The 23,021-nt window shown below is 53.2% G+C and overlaps 1 protein-coding gene across 1 annotated transcript in view; it reads right to left on the bottom strand.

Annotated features, from left to right (window-relative positions):
• The window catches only part of LOC119296158 (E3 ubiquitin-protein ligase RNF25-like), a 57,175-nt gene that overhangs the window by 1,693 nt on the left and 32,461 nt on the right, over positions 1–23,021 (bottom strand). Inside the window, exons 4-5 of the mRNA XM_037574545.1 lie at positions 5,711–5,850; positions 5,485–5,567 (exon numbers count right to left, since the gene is read on the bottom strand). Coding sequence (XP_037430442.1) covers positions 5,485–5,567; positions 5,711–5,850 — 223 coding nt within the window. The remainder of the gene's footprint in view (positions 1–5,484; positions 5,568–5,710; positions 5,851–23,021) is intronic.

Raw genomic sequence — 23,021 nt, 5'->3', positions numbered from 1 at the left:
GGAGGGAATTTAATCCTTTAAATCTGCTTCAATCCCCCCTCCCTGGTAACGACCACTACAGCAAGACACGAAACCCCGCCGTGCGACGGAGGAGACGTTCGGGGGGCGGGGACGGTGCTGCAAGGGTCGTGCAGCACGACGGCTAGCTACAAACCGACGCCTGACGAGCTGCATCCGGCAAGGCGACGAGCGACAATCGGTGTCCCACATAGCTGCATCCGGCACTGCGGCGAGCTTCAACCTGCGCTCGACGCAGCTACAACCGGCACCCGGTGGTGCTGGAGATGACGGCCACTCGTCCTGCAACCGGCAACACCAACACCAAAGATGACAACATGGGGATGCCGTGACCATGGTGACCACATGCTGGAACAGGCCGGCGGCAAAGTTGCAACCCCGACGGCAAAAGCTGCAACCGTCAGGGGCTGCGATGGGGTTCTTGCAGCGAGCGGACGGTGTTACCGAAAACAGACAATAGTGATGCTGCGACCTCACCCGCCATGTGCTGCAACTGATCGGCTGCAATGCTTCGACCGCAGTCGCCACATGCTGGAACCGGCCGACGGTGATGCCACCACCGCGGACGCTGCACGCTGGATGCTGGAACCAGCTACATGGTGTGTTGTGGCAGGCAGTGTGCCTAGCTGCGACCGGCTCTGCAGGAGAGCTGCGAGGCCATGAGGACACTTGCTTCGACCATGAAGCGTGAGTTGTGCTGCAACGGGAGGGTGCAGCGGCCATGACCAGACGCATGTAGCTGGTCATGCGCACGGGCTACACAAAGGCCGGCGTCTGACAAGGGAGAGGGACAAAATGCGCCAAAGAGAAGACGGCTCACGTGAGCATCCAGCTCAATATGTTTTGTACGCAGATGATGCACGGGGTTGCTGGAGAGGTAGATGGCCGATATGTTGTCGCAAAAAACCAGCGTGGCAGAGCGCACTGAACAGAGAAGCTCACCAAGGTGCTGGCACAGCCACACACATTCGGCGACCACATTGGCCACACCTCGGTATTCAGCCTCGGCGGACGAACGAGAGCCAGTCGACTGCCATTTCAACGACCAACACACAAGTGCGTTGCCCAGGTAGATGCAGAACCTAGAGGTAGACCAGCACGTGTCCGGGCAGCGGCCAGTCAGCATTGATGTAGGTGCGCAGATAAAGCGTCGATGAAGCATGGAGGTGAAGACCAGGAGCAATGGTGACACGGACGTGGGCACAACACATGCTTGAGGAGCGCGAGGTGGAACTCGCGCGAATCATGCATGTGGAGGCAGATCTAGGCGAGCTCGAGCCGCGTAATTGTCAGGTACTGCAAGGTGTCAGCAAGACTACCGTAGGAAGTGGGATCGGCTACACGGGGATCATCGACAGGGGAATGTATCTGGTGCACCCGTCCTTGTGGTGCTACCGGTGCACCAGATGTCACAACATATTTTAAAACTCTTTTAAAAATGTAAAAAAATCTAGCGCATTGGCACAATCAATGTAGGTTGTCACAAATTTCAGATCAAAATTCAAAGCATTGTTCAGGATACAAAAATGACAAATTTGACATCAATGTGATAATGGGCCATATCTAAAGCCCAACTTATGTTATGTACTATTTAGTGTCGAATTTTTCAATTTTTGTATTCCACACTATGTTCCGCATTTTGGTTTGAAATCTTAGGACAACATACATTGATATTGTGTGAATCTGATAAAAAACAGAAATTTTCAAACATTTTAAAATGTGCTACGCGAGTTTGGTGCCCCGGTAGCACCACAAGGCTTGGTGCACCAGATATTCTCCCTGATCGACATAGGGCAGCTTGGCCTTCGTGTTCACCAGTGTGGTAGACGGTTTGCAGTTGTCCATGGTGGGTGCTCCACGATGGGACTGGCATACTGTCCTTGGGAGAGGAAGAAGCCCGTGGACGATCGAGTAACGCTGATGCCGAGGAAGAAAATGGAGCGGGCTGTGGTCCTTCATGCCAAACTCACCGATGAGCTCGGTGACAACAAATCGGAGAAGCGACGTACTGGAGGCGGTGAGGACGATGTCGTCAACATACAGCAGCAGGTACGCAACGCCGCCGTCACGGTTGTAGACGAACAGTAAGGTCTCGGAGTGTGTTGCAGTGAAGCCGATGGTGCGCAGGAACCTGACGACGAACAGGAACCAAGCGTGTGGCGCCTGCTTCAGGCTGTAGAGGGATTTCGTCAGGCGATGGCGCACGCGAGCCGCCTCAAGCGGTGGCGCTTCTATATGCGCCTACGTGCCATGTGCAAAGGAGCCGGAGCAACACCAGAGTACGAAAGCACCTGCATAACAGGTGGGGCAGGAGCGGAAGCTGGGTTAGTACTAGCAAACGGGAAGCTCGTTTCGTCGAAGCGGAGATGCCGACAGGTGAGCACGGGAAGGGTAATCGGATCAAAGCAGCGGTAGCCACGGTGATTGCCTGGAACACACACACGGCAGAGCAAAGCGTGAGCTTGTGCCGGGGAGTGGACGCTATGTTGGGGAAGCATAAACACTCAAAAGCAAACAGGAGAGAGCAGTCAGGTGCGATGCCGAGGAGAAGCTCGAGCGGCACAACCTGCAATTTTGGAGGAAAGTGGCAATGCTGAGTGCTTCGGCTCAGAACCACAGTGGCATGGAGGAATGGAAGAGGAGCGAGCACACACCGTCATTGAGGGTACAAAGGATACTCTCAGCTATGCCATTCTGTTGGCTAGTGTACGGGTAGGAGACGAGCACGGTACCATTGGTGGCGAGCAGGGAGCGCACGGTAGCGTTATCAAACTCATAGCCGGTGTCGGTTTGCAGAGCGGGAATGGGACGTTGGAACTGTCTTTGAACATAGGCAAAAAGGAGATCATAACTGAAAGTAAATCAAATTTGCATTGAAGAGGAGATGTCCATATATAATGTGTAAAATCATCAAGGGTAACAAGGTACGATTCATAGCCTGGTACACTTACAACTGGAGAAGTTCAAATATCTACGTGGAACAACTGAAATGGAATGAAACTACACGCCAAAAAGACGGCTGAAACGCAGGCGTGTGTTTGCCACAGCGACAAGTGTGGCAGGTGTGTGACAGAGCTGTTGCGGCTAATCGGGTACTAAAAGAGGGAGGCAACATTCAAATGCCCAAGACGCTAGTGCCAGAGATTCATGATGACCAAAGCAGGACAGGAGCGAGCCATGGGCATGCTAGCAACAGGTAAAGGTTGATGGTGCAGTTGCTGCGCAGAATCACCGTTCGAGTGCGGCAGTCCTTAACAGAAAAAAAAAACAAATTCCTCAAACTCAACAATGATAGGATTATCTCGAGAGGAAGCTGATGAACAAAAAGAAGATTCTTACTCCCTCCGTTTTTATTTAGTTCGCATATTAGCTTTGGTCTCAAAGTCAAGCTTTACAAACTTTGACCAAGTTTATAGACAAAAATATTATGATATACAATAACAAATCAACAACATTAGATTTATTGTTGAATATACTTTCACATCGTATAGATTTATTATGATAAATGTCTACATTATTTTCTATAAACTTGGTCAAACTTTACGAAGTTTGACTTCAGTCAACTCTAATATGCAGAGTAAATAAAAACGGAGGGAGTACTAAAGAAGGGAGAAAGAAGCACATTGTAAAGACAAAAAGGGGAGGAAGTGGTGGCAACAGAGTCGGCACCAATGTTAATGATGGGGAGGTGATTACCGTTACCATCGATGATGGAGGAAAAGGAGGGACAGAAGTGTTCAAGACTACCAGGCACGAGGACATGTGCGAGAATGCGCCAGTGTCGAGGTACCAACCTGGCATGCTGCTCGATGACGAGGGCCCTGCTTTGACACTCTGGAGGGTGGCTTGCAGAGAGGCCATGTCCAATGTCGGTGTGGGTGCAGGGCACTAAGGCTAGCAGGAGCGACGTCAGAGGGTCCCTAGCAGGGTAGAAGCTGTGGTAGCCATACATGACATGCGCCATGGGTGGAGCCAAGGCCAGCATGGCGTGTTGGTGCGGGGTACCAGGCCGAGGTTCAAGCACGCCGGCGCTCGGAACGCGCAAGGCCATGCCTGCACAAGTCCCATCCAAGAGCTAGAGTGAAGGGCAGGAGCGGGATACCACGGCGCCCGTGCTGGTGATGGAGCTGACGAGGGAGCCCCCACCCCCGGTTGACGCGGACTTGTTTCTTCCCGCACCCACGGCCAACAGCAGACGAGGTGTCAGCGCTAGTAGGTGTTGGAGAAGCGGTACCGCCGCGACCGGCGATAAGGCGTGTGCGGACTAGTCGACATGGTGCTCCTCGAGCAGGATGAAGGAGCGCTCACAGGCAAGGTGATGTGATGGATGGCATTGTGGTACTGACAACCGAGACCATGCAGCAGGTGGAAGGCATGGAGGGTCTCAGTGACCGGTTGGCCGAGATCGGGCAGTTCACCGGTGTAAAGCTTCAGCTTGTAGTACTGCATGGTGGAATGTCGCCCTGCTCAACGGTGTCGTACTCAGCACCAATATAGACGGCGTGGGACAACTGATTGGCAGTGAAGAGACGACACCGATGTAGACGGCGTGGCACAACTGATTGGCAGTGAAGAGCATGAACAAGGTGGTCCAAACAACGAGTGCAGAGTCCCCAAGCTGCATGCCAACATCAAGGAGTCCCGAGAGACGGTCGTATACAACCCGTGCACAATCGCGTGATCGGTCATCAGCCACTCATGATCATCCGTGCGGGGAAGAGTAGTGGAAACATGGTCGCGCAGGCCAAACATGCCAAGGATGGCATCGAAGTGTTGGTGCCATTGAGCGTAGTTGCCAGCATTGAGGTCGGTGGTGTCAGATGTCAACCATTTGAAGAACAATGGCAGAAGTGAGCGGAGCTAAGCCAGCAGCAGCAGCCGGATGTCAACCATTTGAAGAACAGAGGCGGGAGTGAGCAGAGCTACACCAACAGCAGCAGCCGGCGCAATGCGGAGCACTGGAGGAGCAGCGACCTTGGGTGGAGGCGGGTCGGCAGGGAGGACACCGTCGGCATCGTCACCGTTACGGGAGGAAGCAGGAGAGTAGATGGGGTTGAAATCCATGGCAGCGGCAGAAGGATCGAGCGTGAAGTGATAAAGGTCCTCAGCGTCTGATATGTATTAGCTCTCTGGAGTATATGTGTACAGTTGCAGGCCTCAACCAGGGCTGACCGTGTGCCACTACCATATCAAGCACGATGCCCACTCACGCACTGGGCAGAGCACGTACAAGGGGAAAATGTGTGCAGCAACCGTGCACACGTACACACAAACTGACCATACTAACAACTTTCTATAAGAAACTACTGAATGAACAACTCATGTGTGATTCAAATATTAATCACTGGACCTAACATATCTGTAGAGTACTAGTTCTGAAGTGCGCGAAACTGATCCAGGCAATATGCACAAAGAACAAGTGTTTTTTAAAGAAAGGAAAAAGGCTAAAAATAATCCTTCTCGCACCTCCGGTAGATACTGTTGTGTCTATCTTCTTAGAATTGGCATCATCATGCTGGAGCCAGCCCCACCATCTCATAATGTAGTCACTGCAGTGGCAAAATATCAATCAATCATCAGCGAATAAGCTACTTCCTCCGACAATTAATATGGATCGGAGGGAGCACTTTTCTTGGTAGGGCAGAGAATAAGCTACTTGTACATATCTGTAGCAAAAGGAATGGCATCAGACCTGTGAAAACAGTGGTAGCATGACATCAACTTCATAAATGGCAAAGCAGAATCATGATTATTCTCTGAGACTAAAGGATACAGACACATTGGACAATCCCCGGCTGGATGATTCATATTCGAGAGGATCTCTCCAGCTTCCTGCACATGAAGTTACTTCCATCATGTGAAAACAGAACATTATGCAGCCTCTTCGACAACAACAATCATATTATGCAGAGTTTTTTGCAACAGAGTCCGGTAATACCGTAATACCCATCGAGCAGTGGAACTGGGCACATGGGAATTACAGAAGGTATGCTCTTGTGTATTACAAAATCTGTATACACAACCCTGGTTTGAGTTTTGAAAATATCTAACAGCTGCAAATATCAACTGAAACTTCCTAAAGATACAAGACATCATAGTTTGCAGAGCAGACTAGTATTATTTTGATGGCACCTCATCTTACCCCTTCCTTTACTATATATTGTGCAAGAAGTGATGTGAACTGCACGTAATACCACCATCATAGCACATGTCAGGACCCTGACAGTGTTATCTGAAGAATCAAAACTTGATCAAAGTTCAGTTAATATACTACCCCTATAAAAGAACCAAAGGGGCTGATCCAAACCATCTCAACCGTCAGTACGAAATCTAAAGATCCAAAACCTCCCAATGTTGAGCGCACTAACAAGCCACTAATCCCACCCATCAAGCTTTTCGTACCTACCAATCGGGTTAAACCCCAGACCCGGAGTTTCTGGCTGGCCTATCTGAAATCCATCTAAATCCTCACAATCAACCTCTGAAATTGTAATTCCCTTGCTGCTGTGACTGTCTACCGAATATTTCGGTCCAACCAACACTGGACCTGACAATTGGTATTCAAAGCTAGGTAAATCTTTGGCAGCAAGCTGGATCTGGAGACAGAGAGTTAGGGTTCCTGTAAATCCTCTTCTTTGGTCCCTGGTCCGGCGGCGGCGATTCTTTCAGGTGTAGATTTGGTCAGGGAGTACTGTTACTTAAGCTTACTGCTTTAGTGGTAAAATCACACCCGCCTCCCACTCTGGTGTACCTTGGTAGCGGGCGGCCCAGGAGGCAGGGATCGGCGGTGGCAAGATCTGCTACACAAACTTAGGCTGTTGTCAAATTCCTTCCTTAGCGGTGCAGATCATACCAGCAGTGAGGTTACAAGGTATCTTGCAGGCCTCCAGTTGATCTTGTTGGTTTACAATGGGTGGTGATGCAGATTCTGGCAGTACTGAGCATCTAGAGTTGCAATCTCCAACTGGATGTCAAAACCTTGCAAACAAACTGAGAGCTTGACAGGAAAGAGTTCCTAGAGTTCAGTGAGCATGTCACCAAAAACTTTCAGCACATGCAGAAAACCCTCACTGATTTGCCAACTTCTCTGACTCGGTTTGTTACCACTTTCCCCAAACCCAGAGAAAACTCGCCCACTACTCGTAAGGGTGGCCAAACAAGTGTCCAAAATCACACTCCACAAGCCCCCCGAGGAATCATGTAGGTGGTCTATTGGGATAAACCTGACGTCCGAGTACACATCTGTGTACGTATCCGAGTAATACTCCTAAGTAGGAACCGACTAGGTTAGCTTGGGCTGTTTAGCTCCTTTATATACCCATGTAACCCCACGATGTACAACGCAGAAGAGAAAAGCAAGGCGAGCCTTTGGCCATCGATCAGTTTTATCGTTCGCAAGTTACGGAAGTCGCCGCAAGTGTTCTGAAGAGAGTAGATCGATCCGATCCAGCTAGAGCTGCTCCACGCAGACTCACGTACGAGAGGCTACGGCTAGACACACGTACAACTAGTTCCCAGTAGATCAATTAAGCTACTAGTTTTGGTTGCTTCTTTGAGCTAGCTTACACGTACGTGTTGCTGCACCTCTCCGGTGAATTTGATCTACCGAGATCAAAAGCCAACAATTGGTATCTAGAGCCTCGACGATCTACGATCTATGATGGGGGACAGCAACGCTGAGTCAGTCAAATCCAGCAATGGCGGTTCCAAGGTGAACAAGTCCGGTAACGGTGGTTCCAAGGTGAAGAAGGACGGCAAGTCAGCGACCAATGGTGGAGGAACAGGAGGTGTCAACATACTGGCGCATCACAACATCCCCATCCAGTACCCGATGCTCACCGACGCCAACTACGGCGTGTGGGCGGTCAAGATGAAGATTATTCTCCGAACCCTTCGAGTGTGGGAGGCCATCACGGACGACGACGTCGACAAGGAGTTCGACGAAGGTACCATGGCCCAGTCTGTGCCGGATTCCGTGCTGATGACATTGGCGGAGTTCGAGACGGCAAGAGAGGCGTGGAACGCACTCAAGGAGAGAAGGAGAGAAGGATTGGAGAAGATCGTGTCATGAAGGCTCGGGCACAAGTGTTGAAGCGCCAATTTCAGAAGTTGCAGAAGGGGGAAACTGAATCGGTGAACGACTATGCCATGCGTCTGAGTACTTTGGCGGGAGAGATCCGTGCGCTTGGTGCGAAGCTCGAGGAAGCCGAGATCGCGGAGAAATTTTTCAGTTCGGTGACTGATAAATTCACGCACATCATCGGCACGCTCGAGCAGCTTTACGACATCGACGACAATGACCATAACGGAGGCGATCAAACGCTTGCAGACATGGGAAGAGAATGCTCGTGGTTGTCGGAAAGGCAAAGGAGGAGTTGGTGCCCAACTCATGTACTCGCGCGCTGATTGGGAGGCCCCAAGTAGCAAAGGAAGGCGTGAGGTGGTGAAGGCTCAAGCAAAGCGAAGCGCGGCGGACAAACCAAAGAAGGCAAAGGAAAAGGCAAGCCACAAGGTCGTGGTAAGCAACACCGATCTAAAGAGCGAAAGCCAAGGAACATCAAGTGCTATAACTGCAACGAGATGGGTCACTTTGCGAAGGATTGTCCGGAGCCTAACAAGCGGGAGGCGATCATCCAGGTCTTCTGATGGCCGAAGTTTGTGATCTCGTCCAAACGATGGTTGTGAAACCAAGTCGGAAGGTGCTACTTCATGAGAAGAAAGTAATACCGAAGTTATCCGGAAACCATAATGTGTCATGGTATCTAGACACGGGTGCCAGTAACCACATGACAGGGTGCAAAGAGAAGTTCCTCGAGCTGGAATATGATGTTCAAGGCTCGGTCAAGTTCGGTGATGGTTCAAATGTCGAGATTTGCAGGCAAGGTTTTGTCCTCTTCGAGGGTCTCACGGGAGAACATCGCATACTCACCGAAGTATACTACATCCCACAGCTTCGCAATAGCATCATCTCTGTCGGGAAACTTGACGAGAATGGATGCAAGGTGGATATTGGGAACGGAGTGATGACGATCTTCGACAACCTCCGAAACGTGCAAGCGTGTGTAAGTCGCACGCGGAACAGGCTCCATATCCTCAACCTTGATCAATCTCAACCAGAGTGTTGGCTCGCCAAGAGTGATGATGATTCGTGGTTATGGCATGCTAGATTTGGACACGTTAACTTCTACGCCTCGAAGAAGATGTCGAAGATGAAGATGATATCTGGAATGCCGTTTATCGACCATGTTGATCGAGTATGTGACGGGTGCTTGGTTGGAGAACATCACTGCAGGCCGTTCCCTGCTCAGTCTACCTATCGTGCAAGTGATGCACTCGAGCTGCTCCATGGTGATCTATGTGGCCCTATCACCCCAGCAACTCACGGAGGAAAGAAGTACTTCTTCCTTGTGGTAGATGACTACTCGAGATACATGTGGGTTGTTCTACTATCTAAAGATGAGGCGTTTGAAGCGTTCAAGAAGCTGAAGGCTGCAGCGGAGATGAAACACAAGCTGAAGGTTCGCGCTCTACAGACAGATCGCGGCGGAGAGTTTACGTCAAACGAGTTCAACGACTACTGCGAGAAGATTGGCATAAAGAGGTTCCTCATAGCACCTTATACGCCGCAGCGCGGCAGAACGGGGTTGTTGAAAGGCGCAATCGAACCATCGTTGACATGGCAAGGAGTTTACTCAAGAGCAAGAACTTGCCGAGGACTTTTTGGGAAGAAGCTGTCTCGACGGATGTCTATCTTCTCAACAGGGCTCCAACGAAGGCGGTGATCGGCAAGACTCCGTATGAAGCAATTTACAGACGTAAGCCGAATGTGTCTCATCCACGGACGTTCGGGTGTGTGGCCCACGTGAAGACAGCGGAGCCGCATCTCTCAAAGCTTGCCGATCGTAGCACCAAGATGGTGTTCATCGGATATGAGAGGAGTTCCGGCACCAAGGCCTACCGCTTCTACGATCCACAAAACAAGCGTCTACGAATTTCACGCGACGCTGTATTTAAAGAAAACCAAGCGTGGAATTGGAGTGCAACAGCCGCCGATGCTCCAAATGGTAATATATTCACAGTTGAATTTCCAACTGATGACGTCCAGGTGGTTGGCAAGACGCCCAACCAAGGTGACCGCAACGACAGTGATCACCATGGTGCCGACACCGACGACAACACGCATGGGTCGCAAGGTGATAGCAACAACGACGTGCACGAAACGAGTGGACATCTCGGCAACAACATCGACAACGAGGCACATAGTGACGACGACAATCAAGATGATAGTCACAGTCACAACGACTAAGCCGATGACGCAGATGTCAACAACGCGGATGCCAACGATCCGGTATCTACCACACTCGGGACTCGGCCGTCTTCCTCAAGTGCATCGACGCCGACACAATTTGTGTCGCCTCCTTCGCAAGCCACAACGGATTCTTCCGGGCCTCGTCGCTACAAGCCCCTCGAGAAAGTCTACAAGTACGCAAAGCCAGTTACGCTCGAGTACTCCAGACTATGTTTGCTCGGAGTTGAGGAGCCAGCGAACTTCGTAGAGGCAAGCAAAAGTTCAGGTTGGATGCATGCCATGGATGAGGAGATGAAGGTGATCGAGAGCAATGGCATATGGACTTTGGTAACCCGACCTCCGAACCAAAAGACCATAAGGTTTGAAGTGGGTTTACAAGTTGAAGAAAGACACAAAGGGTGCCATTGTGAAGTACAAGGTAAGACTTGTTGCAAAGGGCTACGTACAATGTCAAGGAGTTGACTAGGAGGTGTTTGCGCCGGTTGCTCGACTCGAGACGGTGAGGGTGCTCCTAGCTTTGGCAACACAAGAGGATTGGAAGGTTCATCATATGGATGTTAAATCCGCTTTCCTCAACAGCGACCTCACAGAAGAAGTGTACGTGGAACAACCCCTCGGCTACGAGAAGAAAGGCAAAGAAAGGAAAGTTAACAAGCTCAAGAGGGCACTTCACGGGCTGAAGCAAGCGCCAAGAGCTTGGAACTCAAAGTTAGACCAAAGTTTAGTCTCGCTTGGATTCAAAGGATGTTCCCTCAAGGATCCAAGCACCAAAGAACAGGTGAAGGTTGAAGACGCAACCAAAGAGCGTTGGCACCAAGGATTGAACGAGCCGACGATAGTAAAGACGACGGTCCTTGAAATGCTACAAAGAACGGCAAAAGCACTGCCAAAGATAATGCCTATGGGTAGTAGTAGTAGTCGCGTTTGGGATCCAGGTCGCACCGAGGACAAGGACGTCATGTTTAGGGGGTTGTCGGGGAAACTGATCCACGAACACCTATGGGACCGGCGGACCGAGCCCCTTTCGGTTCGGCGGGGGACGGAGATCGCACGAAGAGCGGATCGAGGCGAAGCACACGAACAGTTTACCCAGCTTCGGAGCTCTCCGGAGAGATAACACTCCTACTGCTGCTTGTCTGACTGTATTGAGTTCTTGCTCGGGTGCACTGAGTGCTACAGTACACACGAGACCGAGCGTGAGTGTTTTCTGGTTTTCGAACCCCCTTCTACGTTGCGCATGGGCCTCCTTTTATATACTCAAGGGGTCACCGACAGGTGGCAAAGTAGGCAAGGGTAAAAATGGAAAAGGAGGGGTGGTTGGTACAGTTACTTGCACAGTACATCCTACCTAACCCTGACGGCAGGGGACAAGGGCATTAAATGCCCGTCCGCGTCGCCCAAACAGTGCAGAAAAGGACCGTCAGGGGCGCCACCGCTTGCCACGATGGCAATCTTGTCAGCGTCGCATGCCACCGCGCACCGCTGGCTGCACAGCCTCTCGCCACGCGCGCCTGGAAAGGCCCCAGGGCGACACGTTGGTGGATGTGCTGGAGCGTGGGTACAGAGTGGTCGCTTGCCGCGGCAAGCGCCTTGCCGCGGTCGTTGTCTTGTCGCGTCCGGAAGCTTGTCGCTCACCGGGCCTTGTCGGGACTCGTGGCGCGTCACGGCAAGTTCCTTGAGATGCCTTGGTTGGCCTTCCTGGCAAGCTCCTCTTGCCGGGGCCTTGTCTTCTTGGCCTAAATACTTTGTTCTTGAATGGCTCCAAAGGAGCCACGGAGGACCTTGGCGGTCACCCGGCAAGCCTTGTCGCGGGGCGCTGCAACTGCTCGTGCACAAGTTCGGGATACTAGGGTACCCCTACTCTAGTACACCGACAGGAGCCCCCGGGCCTGGGCCACACATGGTGCCGAGCGCTGTTGGGCCAGGCCCAAAACAGGGCACGGGCACGCGCGGCCTGGTTTATGCCGTATCTTACTCCGTATCCGCCGCGCCCTCCCCCGACGACATGCGGCGAATGCGGCGTCGTGGGAGAGATCGTGGGTGGTTTCTTTATTCGGAAGGACGAAACGTCCACCCCCTCCCTCTTTATAAGCAGGGGAAACAGGGGCAGTTCGCCCATCTCGCCGGTTGTTACTCCAACTTCACAAATCTCCGCCGCTCCACCCTTCTTCCCGAAGCTGAAAGGGAGCAGCGCTCCGCCCCCCATTGCCACCAGCACCACCAATGCCGCCGATCTCCCCCACCACCTTTGCCATGGCTCCGAAAGCCGACAAGGGAAAGGGCGTGAAATCGATCGAGGCGCAGCGGCTCGCGGCGCTGCGGAAGGAGCGGGCCATCTTCCCCCCCTCAGCTTGGCGCGAAGGAGCTGAGGGAGTACTACTACCTCTTCTGGTCGACGGAGACGCGAGCGCATCCGCGCACGAGGGTACTCCCGGCCGCTGCTTCGGAACTAGCTCCAAACGGGTACCCCTTCTTCGCGCTGTTCTTCTACTGCGGGCTCTGCCCGCCCTTCTCTGAATTCTTCTGCGACATCATGAACACCTACGGATTCCGCCTCCTTGACTTCACCCCCAACGCCGTTCTGACCATGGCAGTTTTCGCACATCTCTGCGAAAACTTTGTCGGAGTCCATCCAAACGTAGCCCTTTTTCGCCACTTCTTTATGACCCGAGTCGAGAGAGGAGAGCCTCTTACCGGCGGGATCGCCTGGATCTCGAGAGTCGGCAAGAAGGAAGCTTATCTGGAGGGAGAGCTCCGCAGCAAGTGGGAGAAATGGAGAGCAGAGTGGTGTTGGATTGTCGAGGAGAATCCGCAGCCATTTATTGCCCTGCGCCAAGCCCCAATAGTGCGTGGCAATGACTGGAGCAACGTGGCCCCGGAAGACGACAGGCTGAAGATTGCCGTCACCCGGATCCTACGCCTCAGGCTTGTCGGGCTCACCGTAGGCGCTGTTGGCGCAGATTTTCTTCGTCGTCGCATCGCCCGCCTGCAGGAGAGGAGGAGACCCGCCTGGGAGTTTCAGAACTCGGCGGATATCATGAGGCTGCGCCCGGGCCTCAACTTCAACTTCACCGTTCTGGAGCTGGATGCGATGCTCCTGGAGCTGTTCAAGCGCGATCCTCAACATCCATTCATGTTGCCGAGGAGGGTCGTTCCGTTGTGCAATAACTCTTCGCTCGACCGCATCCGCGCAATGATGCCGCTATGCGACTCGCACGGCATCGTCCCGACTTGGCAAGAGCCTGCAGATGACGTCGTGCGGGATTTCTTTGACGGCTTGGTAGAAGTGCCGGTCCGCGCTGATGAACAGAAGAGCCTCACCCGCGACACCACCGATGATGAGATGCAGCGCATCGCCACCAGGCTGGAGGAGGCGGCTGCAGCCGCTGCCGCGGGTGAGTTTGGGTTCACTGTGGAGGAGGCAGAGGCAGCAGAGGCGGCAAGCCTTGCCGAGCGCGAGGAGTTCGCCGGCGAGGAAGAGCTTGCCGGGCCTGAAGCTGAACCGAGCGAGCCCGGTGAGGGAGAGCTCGTTGGGCCCGAACCTTCAGACAGCCTGCCGCAGGCGGAGCCCCCAGCCCCGCCAAGAAGGCGTCTCCGCAAGGCCGCGGACGTAGCGGGGCGGGAGAGGAGCCAACAGCCGCCGAGCCGCGCGACACGCTCTACCGCGGCAAGCACCGTTGCCGCGGGAGCGCCTCACGCCGCTGCGGCAACTGGAGCGGGGTCTTCCCGGTCCGCCCCTACTGCTCCTGCGAAGCGGGCAAGGGAACCTACTCCTCCGCCTCATCGCACCGGAGGCGAGCCGGACTTCGATCTCTCCGCGCTCAGCTTCGACGAGGAAGAAGAAGAGTAAGATTCCTTGCTATTCTTGTAGTTCTTCAATTTTGTTGCTTTGTCTTGTATCTGACTTGCTTCATTCTGAACCTACTCCTTTTCAGGACACTGGCCCAGAGAGCGGCGAAGAGAGCCAAGGCCCCGGTGATTGTCATCGAGGACGACCCCACCGCGACGGCAGAGGACATGTCCGAGACCATCTTGTCGGACCCGGCAACCATTCCTGAAAGCAGCCCCCAGCGCAGCCCTCCACGTAAGTATATGGTTTACTTCATGCTGTCAGGCGCACATGGGTGCTCTCTCTTTGCTGATATCTGATTGTTGGTTGGTGTAGGAGCAGAGCAGCCTCACCAGGAGTGCCCGGAAGCCGCTCCTGAAATGCCTTCTGCTTCGACTACACCGCCAAGGGAGGCTTCCCCGGCAAGGGAGCGTTCTCCGGCAAGGGAGAATTCTCCGGCAAGGGACAGTTCTCCGGCAAGGGACACCACCAGCGACCCTCCGGTGATTGAGGCCACGACCGCAGATCCTAGCACAGGTACCCCTTTTGCTTGAGAACTTCCCTTGGGTTCTTCTTCTTCTGATTTTCTTTTTGAATAATTGCTTGATCTCTCTCCCTTTTTCCGTTCGTCAGATCCATCTGCCGCGGAGCCAATGGATACCGAGGCCGCTGGCAAGGAGAACGCTGAGGAGAACGCGTGCAGCAACGCCGACGACACCGTTGCCACCGAAGGGGAGGCCGGTGCTGATGATCCCGCCGGCGAAGAGGCCGCCAAGGCTGCCGCCGCAGAAGCTGGCGAGGGGTCCGGCGATCGCACTGACGGCCCCGAGGCCACAGGAGCGCCAGGTGCTGCGCCGACCGCCGATCCCTCCGCCGCTGCTGTAGAGCCAGGCTCCGAGGAGACCCAGCCTGGCGCCTACTTGAAGGCCGTCGATGGCATCTTCATCAAGCTCCCCTGGGCGTCAAGCTCCAGGGCGCCTGTCGAAGGAGAGACTTTGGATGGAGAAGTGCTCGCCTCCGCTGGGCTGACGCTGGTTGACGCGCCAAGCAGCAGCAGTGACGAGCCTGAGGAGGAGCCGCTGCTGCGGAAGCTGCTGTCGCTCTACCGCGCCCGACAAGCAAAGCTGGCATCCCGAGAAGCACTTGTCGCGAAGGCGGGAGTGGATATCGAGAAGCGTGCGGAGGAGCTCCGGGGTCTCAGGCAGGAAGCTCTCCGGTCCCTGGCGGAGGAGCGGGAGCAACTTCTCGAGGAGCGGAAAGCCTTCCTCCTCGAGAAGGCTGAAGTTGAAGAGAAGCAACGGCTTGTCGCCGAAAATCTATTTGCGCAGGAAGGAGAGTTGGCGCAACGCAAGGTGAACCTTGACAGCCACGAGGAGGAGCTTGTCGCGCGCGAGCAAGCAATCGGCGGGGCTCTCAAGGAAGCAAGGGATGCTACCGCAGCTGCCGAGGCCGCCAAGAAGGTGCTGGAGACGAGGGTGGCGCAGCTGGAAGCCGATCTCAGGGCGAGCGGCGAGGAGCTTGCCGCGCTCAAGCGTGAGCGCGAGAAGGACGCTGTCGCTCATGGTGAGCTGCAGGGTCTTCTCGCTGAGAGGAGCAAGGAGCTCAACGCCGCCAAGGATTCGAATGCAGATCTCGAGTTGAAGTTGGCTACTTTGACTCAGACGCTAGACGGCGCCAGGGAGCGGGAGGTGGCCTTGTCGGAGAAGATCAAGGCCGATGAGGCGCTGTTGGCGAGTGCCGCTGCCGCCCACGACGCTTTCAGGGAGACCGTGGAGCACTGGACCGAGGGTCTTGTGGATCTTGCCGCAGCCATCGACGGAGAGTTGGCGCAGTTGGGGATGGAGGAGCTCGGGTACTCCTCCGACGAGCACCTCCAACCCAGCGCCAAGCCTAGCTTGTTCTTCAAAGGCGTGGCGACGGCCCTCCAGCGACTCCGGGAGAAGATCCCAAAGCAGCTAGCGGACGAGTCGCGCAAGATCTGTGCGGGAGTTCTTCAGAAGGTGCTAGTGAAGGTGGCCTTCCGCAACCCAAGCCTCAACCTCACCAACGTCCTCAGGTCCTTGCCGCCGGATGCTGATCTGGAGGCGCTCAAGGCCCTTGTCGCACCCGTTGTGGACAAGGTGAGCGAAATCAAGAGGGTTGAGGGCGATCGCGTAGACTAGACCGCCCGTTTTCTCTTTTTTCCTTGTCGCTGTTGGTCATGTCATGAGAACAATCTGTTAGAGCTGCGACAAGTTATCTTGTAATATAACTCTATTTTGGGTAGAGATTGCTGTGTTATTTCCTTTACTTGATTCCTTCCTTTGTATGTTTTTGCCCTACGCTTTTAGGGAACTTGTCGGCGCAGGCACCTGAGCCGCCAGCGCTGAGTGCGGGACGTCAGCAGCCTGCTGGCGGTGCCGCTTCCGACAAGAAACCTTGTCGCAACTAGTCGCAGCTCACTTAAGTTGTTGAGCGGACTCGAAACAAAGTAAGGGCGCAACTAGCTACGAGTTGGTTCCTCCGCTCACAGGTTTCCCATACAAAGTACGGTCGTTCGAGGAAGATAACTTAAAAATTTATAAACTGATTGCTCAAACTTTGGCAACTTAGCTTTTCTGTCACTTGCTTTCCGGTAAGGCGAAAACTTGCTTGAACGATGCCTGGTCCACACCATTATCTTCTCCTTTCCCTCCAGCAAACTTGTGTGCGAGGGAACCTTCCTTTCCTTTTTGAGAAAAAGAAAGAAGAGAAAATAAAGATATGGAGCCTTACGGCTCGTTATTGCTTACCGGGGGTAGGTGCTGCACAAAGTGTCAGATAACGCATGCAAAATAAAAAGCATGAAATTGACAAGATGTGCGGAGCACATGAGCTTTACTTATGCACGGGGTCTGCGCCCGGCTTTGTACAAAGGATTACGTGCAACATCGGCAAGACTTGTACAAAAGGTGGTTGCCGGCAACTGCGCCTTACGGGTAAAACTTATGAAGATGCTCAATGTTCCAGGAGTTGCTCACCGGACTGCCATCTTCGGCCTCAAGGCGGACAGCGCCAGGCCTAGTGACTCGTTTCACCCGGTAAGGGCCTTCCCACTTCGGCGTCAACTTGTTGGAATTCTTGGCGGACTGAACGCGCCGAAGAACAAGGTCGCCTTCCTCGAGACTTCTGGCACTAACTTTGCGGCTATGGTAGCGGCGCAAAGCTTGCTGGTATCGAGCAGCTCGTACAGCAGCCTGAAGACGGTCCCCCTCAAGGAGCAGCGCGTCATCTTGTCGCAGCTACTCTTGCTCGAGCTCATCATAAGCGAGCACTCGAGGTGACCCGTATACGAGTTCCGTGGGGAGAACTGCCTCTGCTCCATAGACTAGAGCGAAAGGTGTCTGGCCAGTGGCTCGATTTGGCGTCGTCCTGATCGACCAAAGAACCACCGGCAGCTCCTCGATCCAGTTCTTTCCGCACTTGTGCAGCCTGTCGAAAGTTCTGGTCTTGAGCCCGCGCAGCACTTCAGCATTTGCCCTCTCCGCTTGACCGTTGCTTCTCGGATGAGCAACAGAAGCGAAGCAGACCTTGGCGCCAAGATCTTGGACGTACTGCACGAAGGTACGGCTCGTGAATTGCGTGCCATTGTCGGTAATGATCCTGTTAGGGATCCCGAAGTGGCAAACAATCGACCTGAAGAACTTGACTGCTGACTGTGCTGTCACCTTCCTCACTGCTTCCACTTCCGGCCACTTTGTGAACTTGTCGATTGCAACGTACAAGTACTCAAAGCCCCCGACAGCTCGGGGAAAGGGGCCGAGGATGTCGAGCCCCCAGACCGAAAATGGCCAGATAAAGGGATCGTCTGGAGAGCTTGAGCTGGCTGGTGTATCTGCTTGGATTGGAACTGGCACGCTTCACACTTGGTTACTTGTGCAGTCGCATCCTGGAGGGCTGTCGGCCAAAAAAAACCTTGCCGGAACGCTTTGCCGGCAAGTGCTCTTGCGCTAATGTGGTGACCACATATGCCTCCATGTATCTCTGCCAACAGCTCTTGTCATTCTTCCCGGCGAATACACTTCAATTTCACGCCGTTGAGTCTTCTTCTATACAGTGTGCTGTCAACAAACGGGTACATACTTGACTGCCGGGCTACTCTTTCCGCTTCTTCTTGCTCATCGAGAAGTTCTCCTGTCTGAAGGAAACGGACAATCTGCTGTGCCCATGCTGAAGCTTGCGGCTCGACAACTAGGACTAAAGGCACATCTGCTGCTGCGGGAACATCCGCTTCTACGGCGAGAACCTGTGGCTCAGCCGGAGCTTGATGTTCCCCGGCAAGCTTGCCAGAGCAAAACTTGTCGGGAGCGTCTGCTTCAACGGAACAAACCCTAGGGCTCGCCGGAGCAGACTGCTCCTCAGCACCCTTGGTGTTGATTTTGATGACCTTCTTGGCGGCGGCTTCGGGGAGCTCTGCAGGAAAATAGTCATCAGTAATCAAATTTCTCTTCTTGCTCTGTCCAGTTGATGGCGTTACGGATGGTTGAGTCAGCTTGAGCACAAAGATCCCTGGTACCACAGGTAACTTAAGTGCAGCGCACTTCGACAGGCCATCGGCGATGTCATTCTGAGCTCTTGAAACATGTTCCATCTGTAGGCCGTCAAAGCGCTCTTCTAGCTTTCTCACTTCATCAACGTAAGCTTCCATCAACGGACTCTGATAATTCTTGTTCACTTGGCGGACGACAAGCTGTGAGTCACCCCTGACAATGAGCTTCTTGATCCCAAGGTCTGCTGCGATCCTGAGACCGGCAAGCAAACCTTCATACTCTGCAGTATTGTTCGTTGCTTGCTCCTTGGGAAAGTGCATCTGGACTACGTACTTGAGGTGCTCTCCGGTGGGTGCGACAAGCAGTACGCCCGCACCGGCGCCTTGCAGCGAGAAAGCACCATCAAAGTACATCAGCCACTCTTTGCTTGCTTCCTTGACGAGGGTGCTCGTCTCTGGAATTTCTTCATCTTGTGTTGGCGTCCATTCTGCTATGAACTCTGCCAATGCTCTGGTTTGGGTGGTTGAAGTGCTCTCAAACTTGAGGCCAAAGCTTGACAGTTCCAGTGCCCACTTGACAATCCTGCCTGTCGCTTCTGGATTCTGCAGTATCCTCTTCAGCGAAAAACGAGTGACGACTGTGATCTCATGTGCTTGGAAGTAATGGCGCAGCTTTCTCGAGGCCATGAGAAGGCCGAAAAGCAATTTCTGCACACCAGAGTACCTTGACCTAGCCCCCTGCAGAAGGGAACTGACAAAGTAAACTGGGCACTGCACCATCCTTTTCTGCATCTTCTCATGCTCCTGCACAGATCCATCTTTGTCGGGACCAGAGCTTGCCGGCGAAGTCCCCTGCTTGTCGCTGGATGCATCTGCCGTGGTTGCTGGCTCATCATCTGCCTCCCTCTCCGCTACTAACGCAGCAATAACCACTTGATTGGTTGCCGCTATATATAGCAGCAACTTCTCTTGTGGCTTAGGTGCGACAAGTGTTGGAGTGGAGGACAGGTATCTCTTCAAGTCCTGCAGCGCAGCCTCCATCTCCGGAGTCCATTTCATTGGACCTGCCTTTTTCAAAATTTTGAAAAATGGCAGGGCGCGCTCAGCAGACCTAGAGATAAACCTGCTGAGAGCAGCTACGCAACCGGCAAGTCTTCGTACATCCTTGACGCGCTTTGGTGCTTCAATCTGCTCAATGGCCTTGATCTTGTCGGGATTGGCTTCAATTCCCCGCTGAGACACGAAGAACCCGAGAAGCTTGCCGGAAGGGACTCCAAACACACACTTATCGGGGTTAAGCTTGAGGTTGATCTTGCACAGACTTGCAAAGGTTTCGTCTAAATCTTGAATCAGAGTCGCCTTGTCCTTGCTCTTGACCACTATGTCATCCATGTAGGCTTTCACATTTCTGTGCATTTGCGGCTCAAAAGCATCATGGACTACCCTTGCAAATGTTGAACCAGCATTCTTTAAACCGAAAGGCATCCGTACGAAACAGTATGTGCCACATGGGGTGATGTGTGACGCCCCCGATTTAATCGTACACTAATCATGCACGCAAATGTGTACGATCAAGATCAGGGACTCACGGGAAGATATCACAACACAACTCTAAAACATAAATAAGTCATACAAGCATCATAATACAAGCCAGGGGCCTCGAGGGCTCGAATACAAGTGCTCGATCATAGACGAGTCAGCGGAAGCAACAATATCTGAGTACAGACATAAGTTAAACAAGTTTGCCTTAAGAAGGCTAGCACAAACTGGGATACAGATCGAAAGAGGCGCAGGCCTCCTGCCTGGGATCCTCCTAACTACTCATGGTCGTCGTCAGCGGGCTGCACGCAGTAGTAGGCACCTCCGGGGTAGTAGTCGTCGTCGACGGTGGCGTCTGGCTCCAGGGCTCCAGCATCTGGTTGCGCCAACCAGGTAAAAGGGAAAAGGGGGAAAAGAGGGAGAAAAGCAACCGTGAGTACTCATCCAAAGTACTCGCAAGCAAGGAGCTACACTACATATGCATGGGGATATGTGTAAAGGGCCATATCAGTGGACTGAACTGCAGAATGCCAGAATAAGAGGGGGGATAGCTAGTCCTATCGAAGACTACGCTTCTGGCAGCCTCCGTCTTGCAGCATGTAGAAGAGAGTAGATTGAAGTCCTCCAAGTAGCATCTCCAAGTAGAATCTCCAAATAGCATCTCCAAGTAGCATCGCATAGCATAACCCTACCCGGCGATCCTCCCCTCGTCGCCCTGTGGAAAAGCGATCACCGGGTTGTGTGTGGAACTTGGAAGGGTGTGTTTTATTAAGTATCCGGTTCTAATTGTCATAAGGTCAAGGTACAACTCCAAGTCGTCCTGTTACCGAAGATCACGGCTATTTGAATAGATTAACTTCCCTGCAGGGGTGCACCACATAACCCAACACGCTTGATCCCATTTGGCCGGACACACTTTCCTGGGTCATGCCCGACCGCGGAAGATCAACACGTCGCAGCCCCACCTAGACAAAACAGAGAGGCCAGCACGCCGGTCTAAACCTAAGCACACAGGGGTCTGGGCCCATCGCCCATAGCACACCTACACGTTGCGTGGGCGGCCGGAAGCAGAACTAGCCCCCTTAATACAAGAGCAGGCTTACGTTCCAATCCGGCGCGCGCCGCTCCGTCGCTGACGTCTGAAGTGCTTCGGCTGATACCACGACGTCGGGATACCCATAACTACTCCCGCGTAGATGGTTAGTGCGTATAGGCTCGTAGCCAACTCAGATCAAATACCAAGATCTCGTTAAGCGTGTTAAATATCCGCGAACGCCGAACAGGGCCAGGCCCACCTGTCTCCTAGGTGGTCTCAACCTGCCCTGTCGCTCCGCCACAAAGTAACAGTCGGGGGCCGTCGGGAACTCAGGCCCACCACTACCTGGATGGAGCCACCTGCCCCTTCAGCCCCCATCTCCAAACAGTATCACCAGTAATGTAACAGTGTAAAGTATATAGTATATGCCCGTGATCACCTCCCGAAGTGATCACAGCCCAGTAGTATAGCATGGCAGACGGACAAGAGTGTAGGGTCACTGATGGAACACTAGCATCCTATACTAAGCATTTAGGATTGCGGGTAAGGTATCAATGACTGTAGCAGCAATGACAGGCTATGCAACAGAATAGGATTAACGGAAAGCAGTAACATGCTACACTACTCTAATGCAAGCAGTATAGAGAAGAGTAGGCGATATCTGGTGATCAAAGGGGGGGCTTGCCTGGTTGCTCTGGCAAGAGAGAGGGGTCGTCAACTCCGTAGTCGAACTGGTCAGCAGCAGCGTCGGTCTCGTAGTCTACCGGAGAGAAGAGGGGGAAGAAATAATGAATACAGAGCAAAAGCATCACAAAATATAACAAGGCAATACGCGGTGTTCGGTGTGCCCTAACGCGGTAGTAGGTGATACCGGTGAAGGGGGGAAAACCCCCGGGAAAGTATTCCCGGTGTTTCGTGTTTTCGGGCTGAGGAGCCGGAGGGGGAAAGTTGCGGGTTCGATAGGTTAGGGGTGTGTGGCGGACGAACGGACCGCGTATCCGGATTCGTCTCGTCGTTTTGAGCAACTTTCATGTTGAAAATATTTTAATCCGAGTTACGGATTAAAAGATATGATTTTCTAAAGATTTTATTAATTTCTGAAATTTAATTAATTATTTGTTTAATTCGAAAATGGATTTATGACGTCAGCATGACGTCGTGCTGATGTCAGCAGTCAGCGTTGACCGTTTGACCTGGTCAACCTGACATGTGGGACCCACCTGTCATACACTGTTAGGTTTAATTAGGGTTTAGTTTAATCTTAATTACAGTTTAATTAAAATTAACTAGTTAATTAAATTAATTAAACCGGATTAATTAACTTAATTAATTAATTAATAGTTAATTTGTTAAACCATTTTTATTTTTATTAATTATATTTATTTTAATTTGCTTATTCATTCGGGACCCACATGTCATAGACACAGGGGGCGGCCACGTCAGCGTTGACCGGTTCAACAGGCCGGCCGGGCCCTTGGGGGCCCACGGGTCAGTGACCCACGCGGTGGCCCCAGGCCGGCCACGTCGGCGGGCGGCGTTGACGCGCCGGCGGCGACCTCCAGGACGGCGGCGCGGCACGTGACCTCACCGGAAACGCGCCACAGGGCACGGCTGAGGGTGTCTGGGGGCTGTACGGGACGGGCGTGGTGCACCGCGTCCGATGGTGGCCGTGGTTGGCGCGGGGGTGGCCGGAGTTGAGCGCATCGAGCTCATCGGCGGCGAGGCGCTTCGGGCGGGGTACGGGAACGGGGCTAAGGGGCGCAGGGGGCGTGGCCAGGGACGG

This window comes from Triticum dicoccoides, chromosome 4B (genome assembly GCF_002162155.2).
Source record: "Triticum dicoccoides isolate Atlit2015 ecotype Zavitan chromosome 4B, WEW_v2.0, whole genome shotgun sequence".
Taxonomy (NCBI): domain Eukaryota; kingdom Viridiplantae; phylum Streptophyta; class Magnoliopsida; order Poales; family Poaceae; genus Triticum; species Triticum dicoccoides.
This window is presented reverse-complemented; position numbering and strand designations above follow the sequence as displayed.